General features: G+C 51.4%; 1 protein-coding gene across 1 annotated transcript in view; it reads left to right on the forward strand.

Moving 5' to 3' along the window:
- Positions 1 to 16,510, forward strand: part of MYBL2 (MYB proto-oncogene like 2) — a 20,077-nt gene extending 3,567 nt beyond the window's left edge. The window contains exons 2-15 of the mRNA XM_026076803.1: positions 108 to 229; positions 624 to 717; positions 1,998 to 2,069; positions 2,485 to 2,577; positions 4,315 to 4,535; positions 4,690 to 4,846; positions 5,571 to 5,840; positions 7,298 to 7,684; positions 9,022 to 9,161; positions 10,445 to 10,544; positions 11,125 to 11,238; positions 11,816 to 11,932; positions 13,348 to 13,494; positions 15,748 to 16,510. Coding sequence (XP_025932588.1) covers positions 108 to 229; positions 624 to 717; positions 1,998 to 2,069; positions 2,485 to 2,577; positions 4,315 to 4,535; positions 4,690 to 4,846; positions 5,571 to 5,840; positions 7,298 to 7,684; positions 9,022 to 9,161; positions 10,445 to 10,544; positions 11,125 to 11,238; positions 11,816 to 11,932; positions 13,348 to 13,494; positions 15,748 to 15,876 — 2,163 coding nt within the window. The 3' untranslated portion in view covers positions 15,877 to 16,510. The remainder of the gene's footprint in view (positions 1 to 107; positions 230 to 623; positions 718 to 1,997; positions 2,070 to 2,484; positions 2,578 to 4,314; positions 4,536 to 4,689; positions 4,847 to 5,570; positions 5,841 to 7,297; positions 7,685 to 9,021; positions 9,162 to 10,444; positions 10,545 to 11,124; positions 11,239 to 11,815; positions 11,933 to 13,347; positions 13,495 to 15,747) is intronic.
- The last annotated feature ends 283 nt before the right edge of the window (positions 16,511 to 16,793 follow it).

The following is a 16,793-nucleotide window of genomic DNA, read 5'->3' on the forward strand; positions in this document are numbered from 1 at the left end:
GGAGTCGCCGGTGCCGAGGGCCTCGCGGCCGGCGAGCCGGGGCGGCCGGGCGGGCGGGCGGAACGGGGGAAGGGGCCCCGCGTCGCCCTGCTGTTACCGGGGCGCAGGCCTGGTGGGATGTGCTCGCTGGGGTCCCTGCCGCGTGGTGTGGGTGGCCTCCCCCTCGAAACCTCACCCCGGACACCCGGCTGAGAGCTTCCCTGGGCCCTTCCAAACCGTTTTGCTCTCGGTGAGTTGTTCTCCGACTGGCTTCCCCTCCTTTTCTCATCTCTTTTGTTTATGCCAGCGGTCAAGGAAGGAGACTGATGATCTGTAACGAGGGGCAGTAGTGCCAGCCCCTGGACGCAAGGTCCTCCCAGAGGGAAAGAAGCTAGCAGAGATCAAGAGAAATGCTCCTTCTCCCGCTCCCTTGGCGGCATAGAAATTGCTAGCACACACCAAGATTACAAAGCCGAGGGCCCCCTTTAAGCCTCCTGTGTCTGAGTTTGTGTCTGTGAGGCATTGGGATTCAGCACGGGGACGACTGTAGATCTAGAGTTCTGCGCTCCACTGTGGAGGTTGCTCCCTCTGCTGCATCTTTATTGGAGGAGGAAATAATAATCTTTGTTTATTTAATTCTTTAGTGAGGACCAAGATGATTTGCATTACCAGGATACCGACTCGGATGTGTCAGAACAGCGGGACAGCAGGTGCAAAGTCAGATGGACTCAAGAGGAGGTGAGTGAAAGCCTGGCACTTGCTGAGAGCAGATGTTTCTGGGGAGGGTTGCAGATGCTGTGGTTGTTTGGAGGCACCTCAGTGACTTCATCTGGCACAGATAAGCTGTAGGAGAACAACTGGACACATGGAAGAAGGCCGATGGTATGTGTTGAGGAAATTCGTTTATCATATCCATTAGCAGCTGGGAGAAGAGGCTGTCCCTGGCCTCTGGCATGGCACCTGAGGGTTGGGTGCTGCCATCCAAGTCCTTGCTGAGTGGCCACAACATCCCCTCGTGTCTTGTCTTGCTACTGGAAAGGCCATGGGTCTGTTTTGCTGGCTTGAGCTGAGATCTTAGTAAGAAAGGAGTTTCAGGTGAGTCTGAAGTGTAGCTGGAGAGTGGGAGCTCAGACCATTTCAGCTTAGGTATCTAGTGTGTRAGGCTCTCTAGTAAGCCACAGGCGGTTCCAGAGGATGGCTGAGGCCTTGGTGAGCTGAATCACACTGTGGAGATGCCCTCCCTTTTCTGTAGCACTGAGAGTGTTGGGATCATGGTTTAGTCATCCTGGCTGAGAGCCTGAAATTAGTCGGTATGTTCTCTGCCCTCCTCCCAGTTCCTCTGAATCTTCATTCTGTGTGAGAACTACAAAATATCCTATCTCCCCTGGGGTTTGAACACTGAGTAAGAGCGGTCTTTGTGCAGAGATCAAAGCCTCTTGGGCTCATGTTGGGCAGGGAATTGTTTGTTACCTCTTTGCCCAGCCGGAGCACATGGGCAAGCCGGCCTGTGGCAGACTTTGCCTGATCTGTAAGAGTAGCGGAAATGTGCGGTTTTTGAAAGAAGTGCTATAAGGGCTCATCAGTACTGAAAGGCAGTAGACTACCAGGTTAGCAGTGATGCACTTAGACAGCAAAAGCAGTGGTTGAGTTGAAGACGGGCTGTCTGGTCAGGGATGTGCTGGGACTGGATAAGCAGGTAGCCCTGGCTGCACAGTACAGTTTCACTGTACTAGAACAGAACTGAGATAGGCCTGAATGTGACCACAGCAGCAGAGCTTTTGTGTTATACCTCACTGTACAAGCTGCTCCTTGTACAAAGCCTTGGACCAAGCAGTCCACACACTGGAGTGCTGCTAAAGGACAGCATGAGCTGCCTTCCTCCCAAGATGTAGAATGACAAAAAACTTCTTGACAGATCAAAAGATCATGCTCCTTTTCTTGATGCCATTGGACCTGGGCATGCCTGTGGCATCTATTGCCTCAGCGTATGTGAAAGTAGATGTCGTTATTCTTTGCAGGATGAGCAGCTGAAGATGCTAGTGAGACATTATGGGCAGAATGACTGGAAGTTCCTGGCCAGTCACTTTCCTGTAAGTGAACCCTTGCCCAGTTGGGAATCTTGGTGTATGCCTGTTGCTTCTTGTGCTCGGTGCACTAGTGATCTGTGTTTGTGCAGCAGTTTGTGCAGTGGGACTCTGGTTTGTGACTGCAGCTCCAGTTTGCAATTACGAAAACAGTGTTCTCTCAGGGCAGGAATACATCCTTCTTTCACAAAGGATGTTTAAGGGTGAGTCTGTTGGAGCTGGGATGAGAAATCGGGGCTCCTGTCTCTATCCTCCATGTCCAGTGCCCTAGCCTATAGTATGTATTCTCCATGTGCTTCTGCAGGTTTTCCATGGGACAGCCTGTCCCCTACTGTCGAGATGTGCATGTGGGGACTGCTGTTGCCATAGAGGCTCTTGAAGCCTCCAGTCTAATGCAAGGTATTCTGATTCCTCCTCCCAGAATCACAATGATCAGCAGTGTCAGTACCGGTGGCTGAGGGTGTTGAATCCAGACTTGGTTAAGGGCCCTTGGACCAAAGAGGAAGACCAGAAGGTAAGCTGTGGAAGGGCAGGATCTGAGCACTGGAGTGTGGTCATCTGTGGAGACGATGGAGGTGTCAGACCCTCAAGTCTTTTCTTGTAAACTGTGCAATTCTTTCTATTGGTTGTTTCCCCCGGGAGCAGAACTCTGGACTGCTCTGAGCAGCCTAATGCAGCCGCAGCTGTAATGAGCTGAGGCAAGTCAGGRCCTCATCAGCACTGCTGTAGTGGGCTGGCAAGGGAGAGAGCAGAATGGGGAATTCATCCATCTGCCTGTAGATCTCTTTGCCTGAGCTGTCTGTGGACACAATAGAAAATAAAAAGGCTTTTCCTGTGCCACAGTAGACAGTCTAAAGTAGACATCTGAAATAGGCTGGGTGGATTGTGACTACTGAGACCCTGTTTCTCTCTGCTGATTCCAGAGTGAGCTGAAAGGAACTGGTTTGGATAGAGACATCACCTTGACATGCTTGAGAAAAGCTGGAATGAATTTCCCATGTCACGTGTTTTCTGCCCCAAAGTTTCCTAGTTTGTCTAGTTCCCTGTAACACTCCCACTCCCTCCTTTCTCTCCCTTTTGCTTGGGTGATGGGCTGTTACGGTCCCATCTGCCCCTCAGGCCTCCCATCTATGTGTTATGTCGAGCATGTCCCAGGGAAACTTGTCATGATGCCCTTCCACCTCCCTGCAGCAGAGCAATTGCTGCCTGCCCCCCTTTCCCTCTGCAGCTCCCCTTTGCATGTCCTGATCGCACCTGCAAGCTCTCTGGCTCCTTGGACCATGCCAGTTTGACGTTTTTGGTCCGTTTCACTGCACTTGGTAGTAAGCAGCAGGGACTTCCTTGTCTGGTACACACCAAGAGCCCTGTGAGTGCGGTCAGTGAATCCCYTGGCTACCAGTGCCTTTCGGCCAAACACGCTGGGCAGGATGGAAATGCTCTTTGTGAGCCCTCCAGACTCCTCTCTAAGCCTTTGGCAGGGGAGGGGTTGCTGCTGAACATTGCAGGCAGCAGGTTACATTGTAGTGATTTGTCCTGACAGTGCCGTGGACATATTGCAGGGGGCTCAGAACAGGTTCCCTGCCCATAAGCATTTGCACTGATCCATGGGCAGAAGTGACAAAGTCCTGGGTGAAGGGGAAGTGGTGGAGTGGATGGTTCCGAGGAGAATATTGCTCATTTCTGCTTTGGAGCTTGCACTGTGCATCCTGGTGCTAGCAGGGCATGGAGCTGCAGCCCTTGGCATGTCCGAGGCGTAACACCCTCCGTTACAGGGAGACCCCCCTTGTCCTGGCAGGCAGAGCAGTACTGAGTGGAYGGGGACTGATCTCATGCAGCCAAATTCCCAGTAGAAGCGAGGGCAGGAGGAGCCTTGGAGCATGTGGGACTTGATACTTGTTCAGAAATGGGCACGTGTTTTTAAATCTGGGCCCCTCTGCACCCAGTGCACCTGGCAGTCTCCAACTGTGTTCTCTGTGAGCGGTCATCTACGTTCACAGAAGTCCTGCAGCAAAATGGCTGCATGGAAATGGCCTTTTTCAGAAATCTGTCTGAATCATTGCTCGCGCAAGTGGAGGTACAGCTGACTGACAGTGTTGGATCTCTGCAGCATTTTCTCATGAGTGGGSGCCTTTTCTCTCTGCCCTTACCTGGTCCCAGCAGAGGTGAAGAGCAAAACCCGAAGATGGCTGTACTGACCCTCCACTCCTATGTTCCATTTCCTTATTTTCTACCCCCTCCCCCCTCTTTAAAGGTAATTGAACTGGTTAAAAAATATGGCACCAAGCAATGGACTCTGATAGCCAAGCACCTGAAAGGGCGGTTAGGAAAGCAGTGCCGGGAACGCTGGCATAACCACCTGAACCCAGAGGTGAAGAAGTCCTCATGGACGGAGGAGGAGGATCGCATCATTTTTGAGGCCCACAAGGTCCTGGGGAATCGCTGGGCTGAGATTGCCAAGCTGCTGCCTGGGAGGTAGGGCCTCTTTGCTCACTGGTACCTTCACGGCTGGGAGGGCTGTGGAGATCCATGTGTTGGGCCCACACGATGGGGTTGGGGAGTGTGTAGAAACTGCCAGCAGTTCACCACTGTTAATGGTGGTTTCTGTTTCCTTCCTCTTTCTCTGCAGGACTGACAATGCTGTGAAGAACCACTGGAACTCCACCATCAAGCGGAAGGTGGACACGGGAGGTTTCCTCAATGAAGCAAAAGAGTCCAAGTCGCTGTACTTGCTGGTGGAGGTGGACGGCAAGGAGGACCAGAGTCAAACGAGGGCTGAGTGCCAGGTACTGTACCAACACATTTGCAGTGTCCAGATGGGGTCTGTCATCCATCCTTCTGCTGCCTTTGCCACAGCCAGGTGTCTAGATAGGAAGTCTGTGCCTTCCCCCARCCTTTTCCAAGATACTTAACTCTTGGGAGACCTCTTCCTCCAGGAGGTAGAGGTATAATGTGTGCCTGTGTGTGTCACCCCATGGAGAACAGCAGTCTGGTAGTGCTGTTATCTTCCCAGCCACAGTGTCATCTGTGCTAGGGTCTGAAGATCTGTTGCCTGCGGGAGAGGGAGGCTGCTCCAGACAGTGCAGTATCTGGGATCATGGTGGGAGAGGTATTGTGTTTCCTCCCATTAAAAAAGGAAAGAGGGGAAATAAATGCAATTATCTGTGTGAAGAAAACGTGATTTTTCAAAAGCGGGCTCTTGGAAAGTAGGAAATGCAGAATTAGTGCTACCTGCTCAGCTTTCATTCAGCTTCCTCCTGGTGTACTGTTACACTGAAATCTTTAATTAAAGACTCCTGTGCCCATTATGTTGCACAGACTCCTTCCTCAGATGGTGTATGAGACAGAGCAGTGAGGGAGAATGGGGATGTAAGAAAAGCCAGACAGAAGGGAAGGAAAGCAGGAGGAGCTGAATGTGTCCAGGGATCCTTGCTTCTTGTCCCCAGGGCTTGACCTTGCTGCCTTGGTTTCTGTTAATCGCTGGACTTTGTCTTTGTTGTTCGGGAGAAGAATGTCCTGCCAAACTGGCCAGTTGATATCTCTGAAATAAAAGAAGAGGATGCCAGTGATGAGGAAGTGACAGGCCTGCAGGAGTTACCCTCGGAGCTGCCAGCTGCTGAACTGGCAGAGCATAACACTGAGGGGACCCCAGACGACGTGGTGCCTGAGGATGCCTCGACATATGTCACGTCACCGTACAAATGGGTTGTCGAAGCTGCCAACTATTTGTGTCCAACATCGGTGCCAGCCTTCAATGAAGCTCTGGACATGATAGAGTCTGTAAGGAATGAACCCATGCTCCTCTGCTAATGTAGGGAGGCCGTAGGACCTGATCCGCCCAGCCCTTTCCCTTGAGTGAACTTACTGCCATAGGTTTCCTGGGGAGGGATGGATCTCTGGCTGAGTTGTGACTTCCCACTGCCTCTTTTCGATAGGTGGATTAGGCCTTCCCAGCTGTGCCAGTATTGCTTTGAGCCTGCAAATTCCCCTAGGTGTTCTGGTGCAAGGGCTCAGGTTGCGTGTGAGGTTGTTGCTGCTGGCAAACCTGGTCTTGAGTCCTCCTTTATCAGATAGGGTGTAGGAGTGTCCCCAGCTGTCCCCTTGCTAAAGGTCCAGGCCCATGCTCGTGGGGCTTTCCCTTATTCCCCTTCCTGTTGTGGGATGGAATAGGACAGGTTGAGAGTGGGCCAGGTCCACTTGTAGCATGCAGGACAGATGCCTCTGTATTGGGGTGAGGCCACCTGTGGCTTTCAGTGGAGATAGCTTCATGAAACTAATAACTCTGCTCCAGTAAAGTGGTGCTGAGGTCCCTGGGGTGACCTAGGTGTGCCAGGGAGACTGTCCAGAACTGGGAATCTGGGTTGAATTTTGGCAGCAGCAGCAGGGCAAGGCTCTCCAAGGTGTGCAGGCTCCCTGTGCATAGGCAAGTCTCCTGATATTTCAGAAAGTCTCAGTCCTGTGTCCCTGTTCTCACAGCTTGTGCTGCTGAGTCCATCCTGAGCTGCTGTGAGCGGTAAGGGCTGTGATGGTAGGAGGGCTTTCTCCTGCGTGGATTCCTTTAGATTAGCCTCCAGTTAAATATATAACCAGAGCACTTGGCTGCCTTTAGAGGGAAATGTCTCTGCAACCCCCAGCCTGGCTGGGGAGCTTCTGAGCTGATTATCTGTGAAACATTCACTTTGCATGTGTGTGGGAGGACAGAGACTCTGTCCTCAAGGGTTTAATGGCCCATCTGTGGGTCCTTAGAGGCCTGCTGATACTTTGGGTATTGATGGGGTTGAGCTGTGCTGGGCATCTGAACTGGTCTGGTTATTTTTTAATCTGCTTTCAGACGTGCACTTTACAGCAGGGCCTTATGACCACCTGCACTGGTGTGCCTGGGACTGTGGTTTGGTGTTTGGTGACAGACCGTGTTTTGTTTTGTCCTTTCTGTGTTCTGGTGCAGCTGTTTGTGCAGCTGTGCTGTGCCCTGAATGGGGGAACTGGTCTGGCATAAAGAAAGAAAACTGCCCTACGCACAAACAACAGCTTTCAGCTGGATCAGTTCCCTGGTCTGCTTCTCAGCTGTGCTGACAGCAAAGGAGAGGGGAGGCTCGAGCTGTTCTTTAGCCAGGCTTCTCACAGACCCAGTTATGTCACCCCCCCTTCCCACCCTGCAGTTAGTCTCTGCCTGTGCACCATTCAAACTACTCTGCCTTCCTTCCTGGGCTGTTTCTGATGGTTGCTCTTGTGTGCAGGACCCAGATGGGTGGTGTGATCTTACCCAGTTTGACCTGCCTGAGGATCCTTCTGCCGGCAGCAGCAGTAGCAGCAACAGCCCCGTGAGGCAAACGCCCAGCAAGCCAGCTTCATCCCTACCTAATGTGACCGAGTACCGCCTGGACGGCCACACCATCTCTGACCTCAGCAAGAGCAGCAAGGGAGAGCTCATCCCTATCTCCCCGCACGCGGAGGTGAGCTTTGGCACACCGCCCTCCGTGCTGAAGAGGCAGAAGAAGAGGAAGATCTCCCTCTCTCCTGTTACAGAGAACACCACCAGCACCAGCCTTTCCTTCCTTGACTCCTGCAACAGCATGACACCCAAGAGCACCCCTGTGAAGACATTGCCTTTCTCCCCGTCCCAGGTACGGAGCAATGGCAGAGGCCACTCTGTGCCCCTCTGCTTGAGTGAGTTTGTGAACTACTAAGAATGCCAGTGCTTTATCTACTCGCCTTAATGCTGTGTGTTCCCACCAACTCTGCCAGCTTTCAGTTTCTATTCCCTTGAATGAGGCAATGCCAGTGCACTGGGTATGTGTCCCTCTCTGCTGAGACAAGGTGCAGACCCAGGATCTTTCTGTCTCTGTCATCCACTGCCATAATGCCCCCCCCAACACACACACACACACACACACACACACACACACACACACACACACACACACACACGATCTCGCAACATACATCTTGCTGGAGCACCGTGGTGTTCAAACCACCTGATGCCTCATACATTGACATGATGGAGTTCTGTCTGTAAACAGAATAAAGCCTGCTGCACTGCTGTGTCCTCCAGCGCAGTTCCTGCAGCCTGCTCTGCCGTTCTCACCCCATCTCCCTATGCCACTGGCTGAGCCTTTCAGTATTTCTGCTGTGTTTCTGCAGCTCTGGGTGGCATGTGGGAGGGTTCTAGTGGATCTCGGATGTGAGGCCAGCAAGAACCAGGATTTGGGCATGTGACCTGAAACATGCAGTTCTGCAGAGTGTGAAGGCTTGAAATGCCTGGAGTGAGTCTGAGAAAACAAAGTGCATATCCTGTGTCTCAGACTGAACTCCAACCACTGGTGAATGTAATAAAAACAGCTGTTCTCCCCTGACAGGTTCTTGGATATGAACCTTGTTTCTTGTAGGAGTAAAGCTGTATCATTTATTAACTGTCATGAAGTAAAGCCCTAGCAGAGATAAGACAGTTTGTGGTTTTCTCATGATTTAGGTTGARGACAACTTGGTACAAAACTTGGCAATTGTACAGAATCTAAACTGTCATGTTGCTTAGACTTTCAGGTTTGTTAATCTGAGGTTGGAGTAGATCTTTAGGTGGGGTGACAGTAACCTTCCTCCCCATCTTCACCACTTAGGCCTTCTCTGGACCAGTGCAAGCAGAGACTTCCCTCCCACTCTGTATCTGACTGTAGTCACACCAGCTGGTTTGTTATGGGAAGGGAGTAAACTCCATAGGTGGTGAGGCACCTTCCTGCAACTTTCATGTATGTGCCCATAAACAAGACTATATCCACAGTAGGAGTCATCCTAGTTCATTTGTAGTAGGACAGACTCCCCTCAAGTTGCTGAGYGTTGGTAAGCTGAGAGGATTGTCCCTACACCAGGTTTTTCTCCTTATTTATGAAAAGGTGATACTTGTGATAACGTGCTGGGAAAGCTTAAGACTAAGTGTGCTCTCCTCTTTCCTTCCTGTCCTGGCCAGTTCTTAAACTTCTGGACCAAACAGGATACTCTGGAACTGGAGAACCCATCTCTGACCTCCACACCTGTGTGCAGTCAAAAGGTGATTGTCACCACCCCTCTGCACAGGGACAAGACCCCGCTGCTCCAGAAAAACTCAGCGTAAGTCCTTTCTTTCTCCTGTTCCTCCTCACTTGTCCCCACCTGAGCGGCATCCTTTCCACACAGGATAACTGGTAGCTCCATTTGTCTGGTGGCTGTGCTGGGCTGTGCCTTCAGCAGCAAACTGTCCCCTTAAAATGCTGCTTAAATTGCACTGAGGAAGCCAGCTGAYAGGAGAAGTCAGAGTGTCTAAAACACGCAGGGCAAAGCTGTAAGTGCAAGTGAAAGTCTGTTTAACTGAGCAACAGAATATGCATCTCCCTAACGCCACCGTGTGCCTTTTGCACGTGGCCAGGGCTGGGGGCACAAGCCTCCTCTTGGATCCCCAAGGGTGGATGGAATTGGTCACCTTTGCAGGGACATCGGAAGCTGTGTTGCCTTTGGGAGCAGTCCTGCAGTCCCCATCACGCAACTGTTTGTGGGCCAGGCTAGAGATGGGTTCAGGAACTGATCTGAGTTAAGATCACCTGCTGTGAAATCAAATCTGTGCATTTTCTTAGCTAGGTGAGCTCTCCAGCCCAATTCAAGTATAGCTTCCCCAGTATTTGCACTGGCACTACTGAAAGAAGGGCAGGGCTGGGGATTTCCTTAAATCAGTGTGGCCCCCAAAGACAGCTCCTCTCTGAGCTGCAGGTAACAAATGTCCCATCTGACTGGGGCTGCTGCCAAATGACCACCATCATATGAGACAGAGGCTGGAGAGGGTGGCCTGAACAGGGAGTGCTTTGCTGGTGGACCTGTTGCCGTGTGTCACTACACTGCAGCAGCACAGTGTTCGGGGACACTGGCTGTGCTAGAAAAAAATGCTCTGTCATTGGTATTGCCTGGAGCAGCTCCCCCAACCAGGCAGTGTGAACTGGCTTGGCTGCTCCAGGTGTGTCTGTGCCGGGGACTTCTGCTGGCCCAGCTGTGACTGTCACAAAGCTCAGGTTGGACCTGAAGAGCTCTGCCAGCAGAAGCATTGCAGAGTAACACTGGCTTGCAGAGCTGTATGTTGCCTGCATCGGGGCTGCCATACCATTTTCTAGCAAGGGTGCTTGGCAGCTGGCAGATTGGAGCAGTGTGACTGGCATTTCTGAAGGATGCTGCCACCACTAAAGGCTCTTCAGTGCCTGTTCACCCTGCTCACACCCAGAAGCAGTCCAGCCAGGCAGGTGGCGCCTGCTGTTGCTATGTGAGACAACTCAGGTGGCTCATGTAATGAGAGGGCTTGGAAGGACGTAGGGTGGTTTTGTGGGTTACCACATATCCGATCCTTAGTCTTTCCTTCTCTCTGTTGCCAGGTTTGTCACACCAGATCAGAAGTATGTGGTGGACAACACTCCTCATACCCCTACACCTTTCAAAAATGCCCTGGAGAAATATGGACCAATTAGGCCCCTGGTATGTATTGGGCAAGCCTGCTCTTGCTGATGCTGGTGCTTTACTCCCTGGGACCCTTAGTGAATCCAATAGGACATGGGACAGGTTGCAGCAGAGCTGTGAGCTGGGCAGTAGTAGGGTGGTACGGTCTGGTAGTACTGGGCTGAGCTGGGAGGGATGAAGGGGACCTTATTATGAAGAATGTGTCATGGTAAGTAGTCACAGCACTCTTAACTGCTCTGTAAACCAGCCCAAAACTTCAAAAACTGCCTTTGGATCAGGCTGCAGTACTTGGCTGTTGATGACCTAGAGGAAAAGCAAGCAAACAATATACCTAGGTCTCCTTGTGGAACTGGGTCTCTAATGTGGACATAGCTGGGTGCTGTGGACATGACAGTTTCCAGTATCCAAGGCCTTCTCTTCATGCTGGTCTCTTGGGGGTGCATCTGGAGTTGAGTGTCTTCATGCCTGGAGAACCTGTAAATCTGTCAGGCTGGCAGAAATCTTGTTATGCCTTTTCCTGCTGGGAAGTGAATACTTCCTCCTCGTATTCATCCTTGACTAAGTGTCTTATGCTCTGTCCCTCCCCTCTTCACTCCAGCCCCAGACCCCTCACCTGGAAGAAGACTTGAAAGAGGTGCTCCGAAGTGAAGCTGGCATCGAATTGATCATAGAGGATGATGTAAAGCCTGAGAAACAGAAAAGGAAACAAGGGGTGAGCGGGTCTTGTGTCCAGTACCTGCTTTTGGGCTGCCCTGTGTTGCTGAGGGGTGTTTGCTGGTTGTGTTTGTCCTGCTGCTGGTCCCAAAGGGCCTGTTGGCATGTGACTGCTGGCTTTTCATCAGTGGGGCTTCTTGTGTGCCTGAGGTTAAGACCTGCTTGAAATACTCCTGGCTGCATCCTGATTTATGCTGAACTCGGGACCCTGCTAGGAGATACTGTATATAGCATACAGGAGATTCCCATGTTGAACTCGGACCATCTGTGATGTGTTGGGCTTCCAGGAGGCTGTGGGCTGGTAGACTAAGTCTCTTGGCTCAGTTGCCACTGGTAATGTGGTCTTCTCTTCCTAATGTGAGGGGCTTCCTCTTCTGAATCAATGGCTTTTGATGCTAGGGGGAGAGCAATGAAGCTGCTCTGCCCTGTGGTGGTGAAGGCTGCAGCACCTCTTCTTCCTGAGGTGCTAATGCCATGCAGACCAGGGGTGATGTGGGCTTGGTGTGCACCTTGGGCCCTTCGGTGAGAATTCGCTGAGTTGATTTGTGCTGACACTGTGTTTCTGTGTCCCCCAGCTGCGCAGGAGTCCTATCAAGAAGGTCCGAAAGTCTCTGGCCCTGGATATTGTGGATGAAGATGCAAAGCAAAATATGCCTGCTCTCCCCAAGACAATCTGTTTCAAAAGAGCCCAGGTGAGGGATGCTGGGATCAGAGCAGGGGTAGAGCTGGCTGCAGCAGGTGTGAGATGAACTTGTTGAGCTCTTTTGGCAAAGGAGCTCTGGGCAGGGATCTGGGCTGGTTGGTTCTGTAATCCTTGTTCAGGATCCTCCACAGCCTTCTTGGAGAGTGAGGAACTGCGGGGAGAGGGCTTTCCTCGGAGTTTAGGCTGGGTTTTTGGAAGGAACCATTGGTCAGAGGGCAGCAAGATGGACTTGGTATCAAATATGAGCCACTGCTCCCCCTTGCCTGGTTGCCCACAGAACCTGCTGCTCAGCTTCTTGCTGCTGTCAAGCTTTGTACGTGGTTGAGGAGATCAGGGGCCTTTACAAAAGCCTTGTGCTCTGATACCAAAGCAAACATCTCCCTGAAAATATAACRTGTCCCTCTCCATCGCAACGCTACCACTGCTGCTTGCCTGACAAYGTGGGGCTGGTTCAGGGAGCTGACCTGGCAGAGCACTATCCTGAGGAGGCAGTGATAATTTGTTCTTCACCATGTTAGCTCCCTGAGTTGAGTTGCTGCAGAGGGTGGGTGAGCCCTTGAGGGAGGGAGCAATAAGTAGATTGCTCCCCTTTCACCTGCAGCTTTTCTGTACCATCAGGCTGTGCCTGAGAGTATTCCAAGGCAGCTGCACTGTCCCATGGCTTGTTCTGCCCTTCCAGCACTGTCTGGCTGCAGTTTTCCACCCACCACCACTGCTGCTTTTATGTGCTGACATTGATGAGCCTGGGTCATCTCTCTCTGTGTCACTTGACCCCATTAAAACAGCAGAAAAGCATCAGCTTTTTTTGCTGTGCTTTCCCCCCCCAGCAACTTAACACAGTGACTGCTGAATCCAGAGCCCTGGCATGCTGGGGGGCTGCAGGTGGAAATCACAGCCTGAAGGGCAAAGACTCCAGATGGATAGAAATGCCCATGAAAAGTTACTCAAACCACAGAAGAGGGTGCAAATTCCCTTGTGGCTTCACCACTGCCCAGCTGTTTTTTGGCCTATAGGATGGAGGAGAAGCCTTATGTGCTCTCATCCTCAGAGCTCCCAGGCTATCCTGGACAAGGTTGGGTGYGGGTGTGAGAAAACCAGATCTTACCAGCCCTCTGTGTCTGTGGGAGGAAGGAGAGGCTGCATTTGGGCACAGTTGCTTGCTTTTAACATGATAGCCTGCATGTCTTTTCCCTGCAAGGCTGATTAGGTTAGTAAGCTCTCTGAAGAACCCCTGTGCAAAGCAGCTGTGGGAGCTTTGCCACCTACAGCTGCCTCTGAACACCACTTGTTGATGTGGATGCAGGGCTGGATTTGTTTGCTAGACCTTCTGGCCAGGCCAACTATGCAGCCCTGTAGGACATATCAGCTTTTTTGCTTACACAATTTTCTATCCCTTTACTGCAGCCAGTGAATTTCCTGTCAAGATCCCTGAACCTTTCCTCCTCGAGCAGGAAGAACGACAGCGGTTTGCTCAATAGAGCCTTCGTGCAAGTGCAGCCAGAGAAAATGTCCTACAGGAAAATGCCAAGCCATTTCAGACCACCAGCACCGGTAAACCCTGCAGCCACTGCTCTCCCCATCAGGAGCGCAGCTGACAGTGCAACCCCTGTTCCTCCTCAGGAGGACGAGAGAGGGGGCACAGCCCTGGAGAAACATAATGCGCTCCCATGTGGGCGTCCATGCACTGCCAGGGCTGGCTGCTGTCTTCGCATCCAGGTTTGGAGATGCCCAGCCAGCAGTGTCATACCACAGCTCCTTCCCCTCTCCTTGCTAACCTGCTCTTCTGCTGAGACTCAAAGATGCGAAACTGCTTACTGTGTTTGGCCTCTATTTCCTCATGGGAATCGCATCTTGTCCCAGCCCATCAGGGAATTTGGACTATTGACCAGCAGTGAAGTAAACCTTCCTTTTCTCAGCGAGCACTCCCTGGGTGGGCAGTAGGAGGTTCATCCTTCTTGTTTCTCTGCCCACAGCAGTCTGAGGTGCTGCAAAAATGCCAAACAAAAAGGCATTCCCACCCCTGTGATCTTCAGGGTGTTTCTAGGTTGTGGTGAGGGCAGTGGGGCATAGATAGCCCAGGCTGGCTTTATCCTGCTGGTCACTGATCCAGTGCCAGTGTATTTACTGACATTTCAAGCACGGCCTGTTGAGTTTGGTGCTTTTGCAGCTATGCTGTTCCTGGGCTCCCTGCTGTTGCATCTGGGTTGTGCTGGGGTCTCGGCAGCCTAAAAATACCCTCAAGATCCCTGGGATATAAATGGTTTATTGTGCTCTGTTTAAAATCTTTACCACTTGCTATATTTGCAGGCAGAGTGTATGAGTAGGGGTGTATCCTTGCCTTGGTTGGTGGTGTCTTGCCTTGGTGATTAGAGAAAGGGGACCATGATTTTGCTAATGTTTGCTTGGGCCAAGTCATGGGAACTCTCTGGTAGCTCCCATGAAGATGGAAACACATGCTTTTCTTGAAGTGGGGGAACTGCACCTGCAGGCACTGTGCTGGTGTTTTCAGATCCCAGGAAGGGCCTAGATGCAGTGTTGTCTTCACTAAGCAGCCTTAGCTCTGTCTTCAGCTAAACACATCAATGAAGAGGGTGCCAGCCATCTCTGGATTAGAGCTGTCTATTGCAAAAGCTCTTTCTTCTGACAAATAAGTAATCCTCAGCCAAAGCAATTCCTTCCCCTTCTCAACATAAACCCTACTTAAACACTTCCATCTCTCCTCCTGTCCTAGGCAGGTTCATGTTGCTCTGAGTGCTAATAGATCCATATAAGTAAAGCTCTGGAAGTGACTTGATGGTGACAGTAAGGCAGCCTGCAAGATGACAGTACAGGTGTGCAGTGAACTCCCATCGCCCAAAGACAACAGAGCTGCCTGTGGTGTTGCTGGGCTCTGGGATTTATGGTAGCAGACTGGTGCTGCTGGCAGCGGCAGATATTTATTAAGGAACCCCCTTAGCTGTGGGCTGGACCTGAATTAGCCCTCAAGAGAGCACTAGTTGCCAAGCTGTGGCTGTATGGGGCATTTTAATGTTAGCAAACACTGCGCCTTGAGCTCTGGTTCTTTGGTGTACATGTGAAAGGGTATTTCCAGTGCTGGGGACTGTGTATCTTTTGGCTGCATCTATCAGGATTCCCATAGGTTTTCCCAGCGTGCCAGAGCACCTCGTGAGATCCCCTTCCCCAAGCAGCGACTGAAGCACTCCTGGTTCACAGCTTTTCCAGTGTTCTGCAGGGCCCTGCTGAAACTACAGGCACCAAATTGCAGTTAAGGATGGTCTTTGTGACCCGTCTAACCCTTCAAGATCTGAGGCTGAGCAGCTCCTGTAGGAACTGAGCCGCTTAGGAAAAAACCCAAAGCTGTTCTTGAACTCCTTCCATCCTTCTGGACTCTTTATTCAGCATGAGGAAGCTTAGTGGGTTTGCACTTTGGGGTTTTCATCTCAGAAGTCACATGAGTGAAAGCCTCCAAGTGTACCTGGGTAGTCCAGAAATAGAGTGCTTACCTGAAAAACTAGGGAACGTAACCCCTCTTAGCTAGACAAGACCACCTGTCAGCTGAGATGCAGTAACTGGTGGTGTGTGAATGTCTCCTCGTTGTGAGACAGGTATTCCTAAGCAAGAGGTTTTATTTTCCCTGGGTCTCAGTCATTTTTTTGGTTTTTGTTTGTCATTCTCTTTGCCCCCCTGTGTTTTGAAATGGTATTTCAGTGCTGTAGCTCTCCCACTAGGACATATATAGTAGGACTCTCAGCCCCTTCCTCTCCCCTAACTGTGGTGTAAGTGTACTTTCTTTTCCCTCCCCAGATGACCAGAGCTTGGAAAGCCGTGGCCTGTGGTGGAACGCGAGACCAACTCTTCATGCAAGAGAAAGCTCGACAGTTCTTGGGCATGTTGAAACAGAGTCACACATCAAGGACCTTAATCTTATCATGAAGGATTGTTCTGCTTTTTTATTTTTATACAAATTTTATAAGTGGAGGGGAGGGAACCACACTGAAAAAAGTATCCTCTGCAAGGCCATAGTGTTGGAGGATTTTTTTTTTTTTTTCTCCTTTCTGTTYCCAGGTAGGTCTGAATTTTAATAAATTGGGCTAAGTGCTGGCTAATATGTGGGATGCAAGTTCTGAAATCTTATGAAAAGGCAAATAAGGGAGAGGTAGAGAGTGAACAGGGTATTTATCACTCTCTGCTAGCCCTAGGTTCCCCAAAAGTAAAAATACACAGCCATGTTTCACCTTGGAATAACGTGTGAAATGGACGTTGGACACCGACCTAACAGACTGCCTGGATTTCATGCTGGCTGCTCTGATCCCTTGGAAATGGCTTTTGCTAAGGTTCCTGCACACCTCATGTCTCCTCCTGGCTTTGCCTGGGCGATGGAGTGGTTCCCCCCTCGCTCTAGGCCGGGAAAGGTGTTACGCTCTGGTGGGAGAAGGGACGTGCTTCGAGGTGACCTTCGTTCGGAGCTGGTTGCTCGCTCCCCGCGGAGCTGCTTTGTACTGCCGTGCGCTGCGCAATGGGAGCAGCGGGCGCCTCTGCCCAGGGACGTGCTCTCTCTCTAAATAAACGATGGTGCTAACAACAGCCTTTCGTTCAGGCTTGGTTTGACTTCGTCCGGGGTGTCACGATACTCTGCGGGAGGCAGTGCTGTCCCAGGGTGGTGAGATCTGGCAAAGCGAGCTGTTGATTACAGCATTTCCAGGTTCCTGGGCAGGAGAGGGACCGGTGGGGCTCCCCTCTCCGCTCCCCATCGCCCACATCTGTGCAGCCAGCCTGGGGGAGGTCAGACTGGTCTGTCGCCTCCCCCCAGGTGGCTGGTGGGACCTTCTGTCTCAGGGGAGCCCTTTGCA

Source organism: Apteryx rowi, unplaced genomic scaffold, assembly GCF_003343035.1.
Source record: "Apteryx rowi isolate R43461 unplaced genomic scaffold, aptRow1 scaffold_44, whole genome shotgun sequence".
In the NCBI taxonomy this organism is placed as follows: domain Eukaryota; kingdom Metazoa; phylum Chordata; class Aves; order Apterygiformes; family Apterygidae; genus Apteryx; species Apteryx rowi.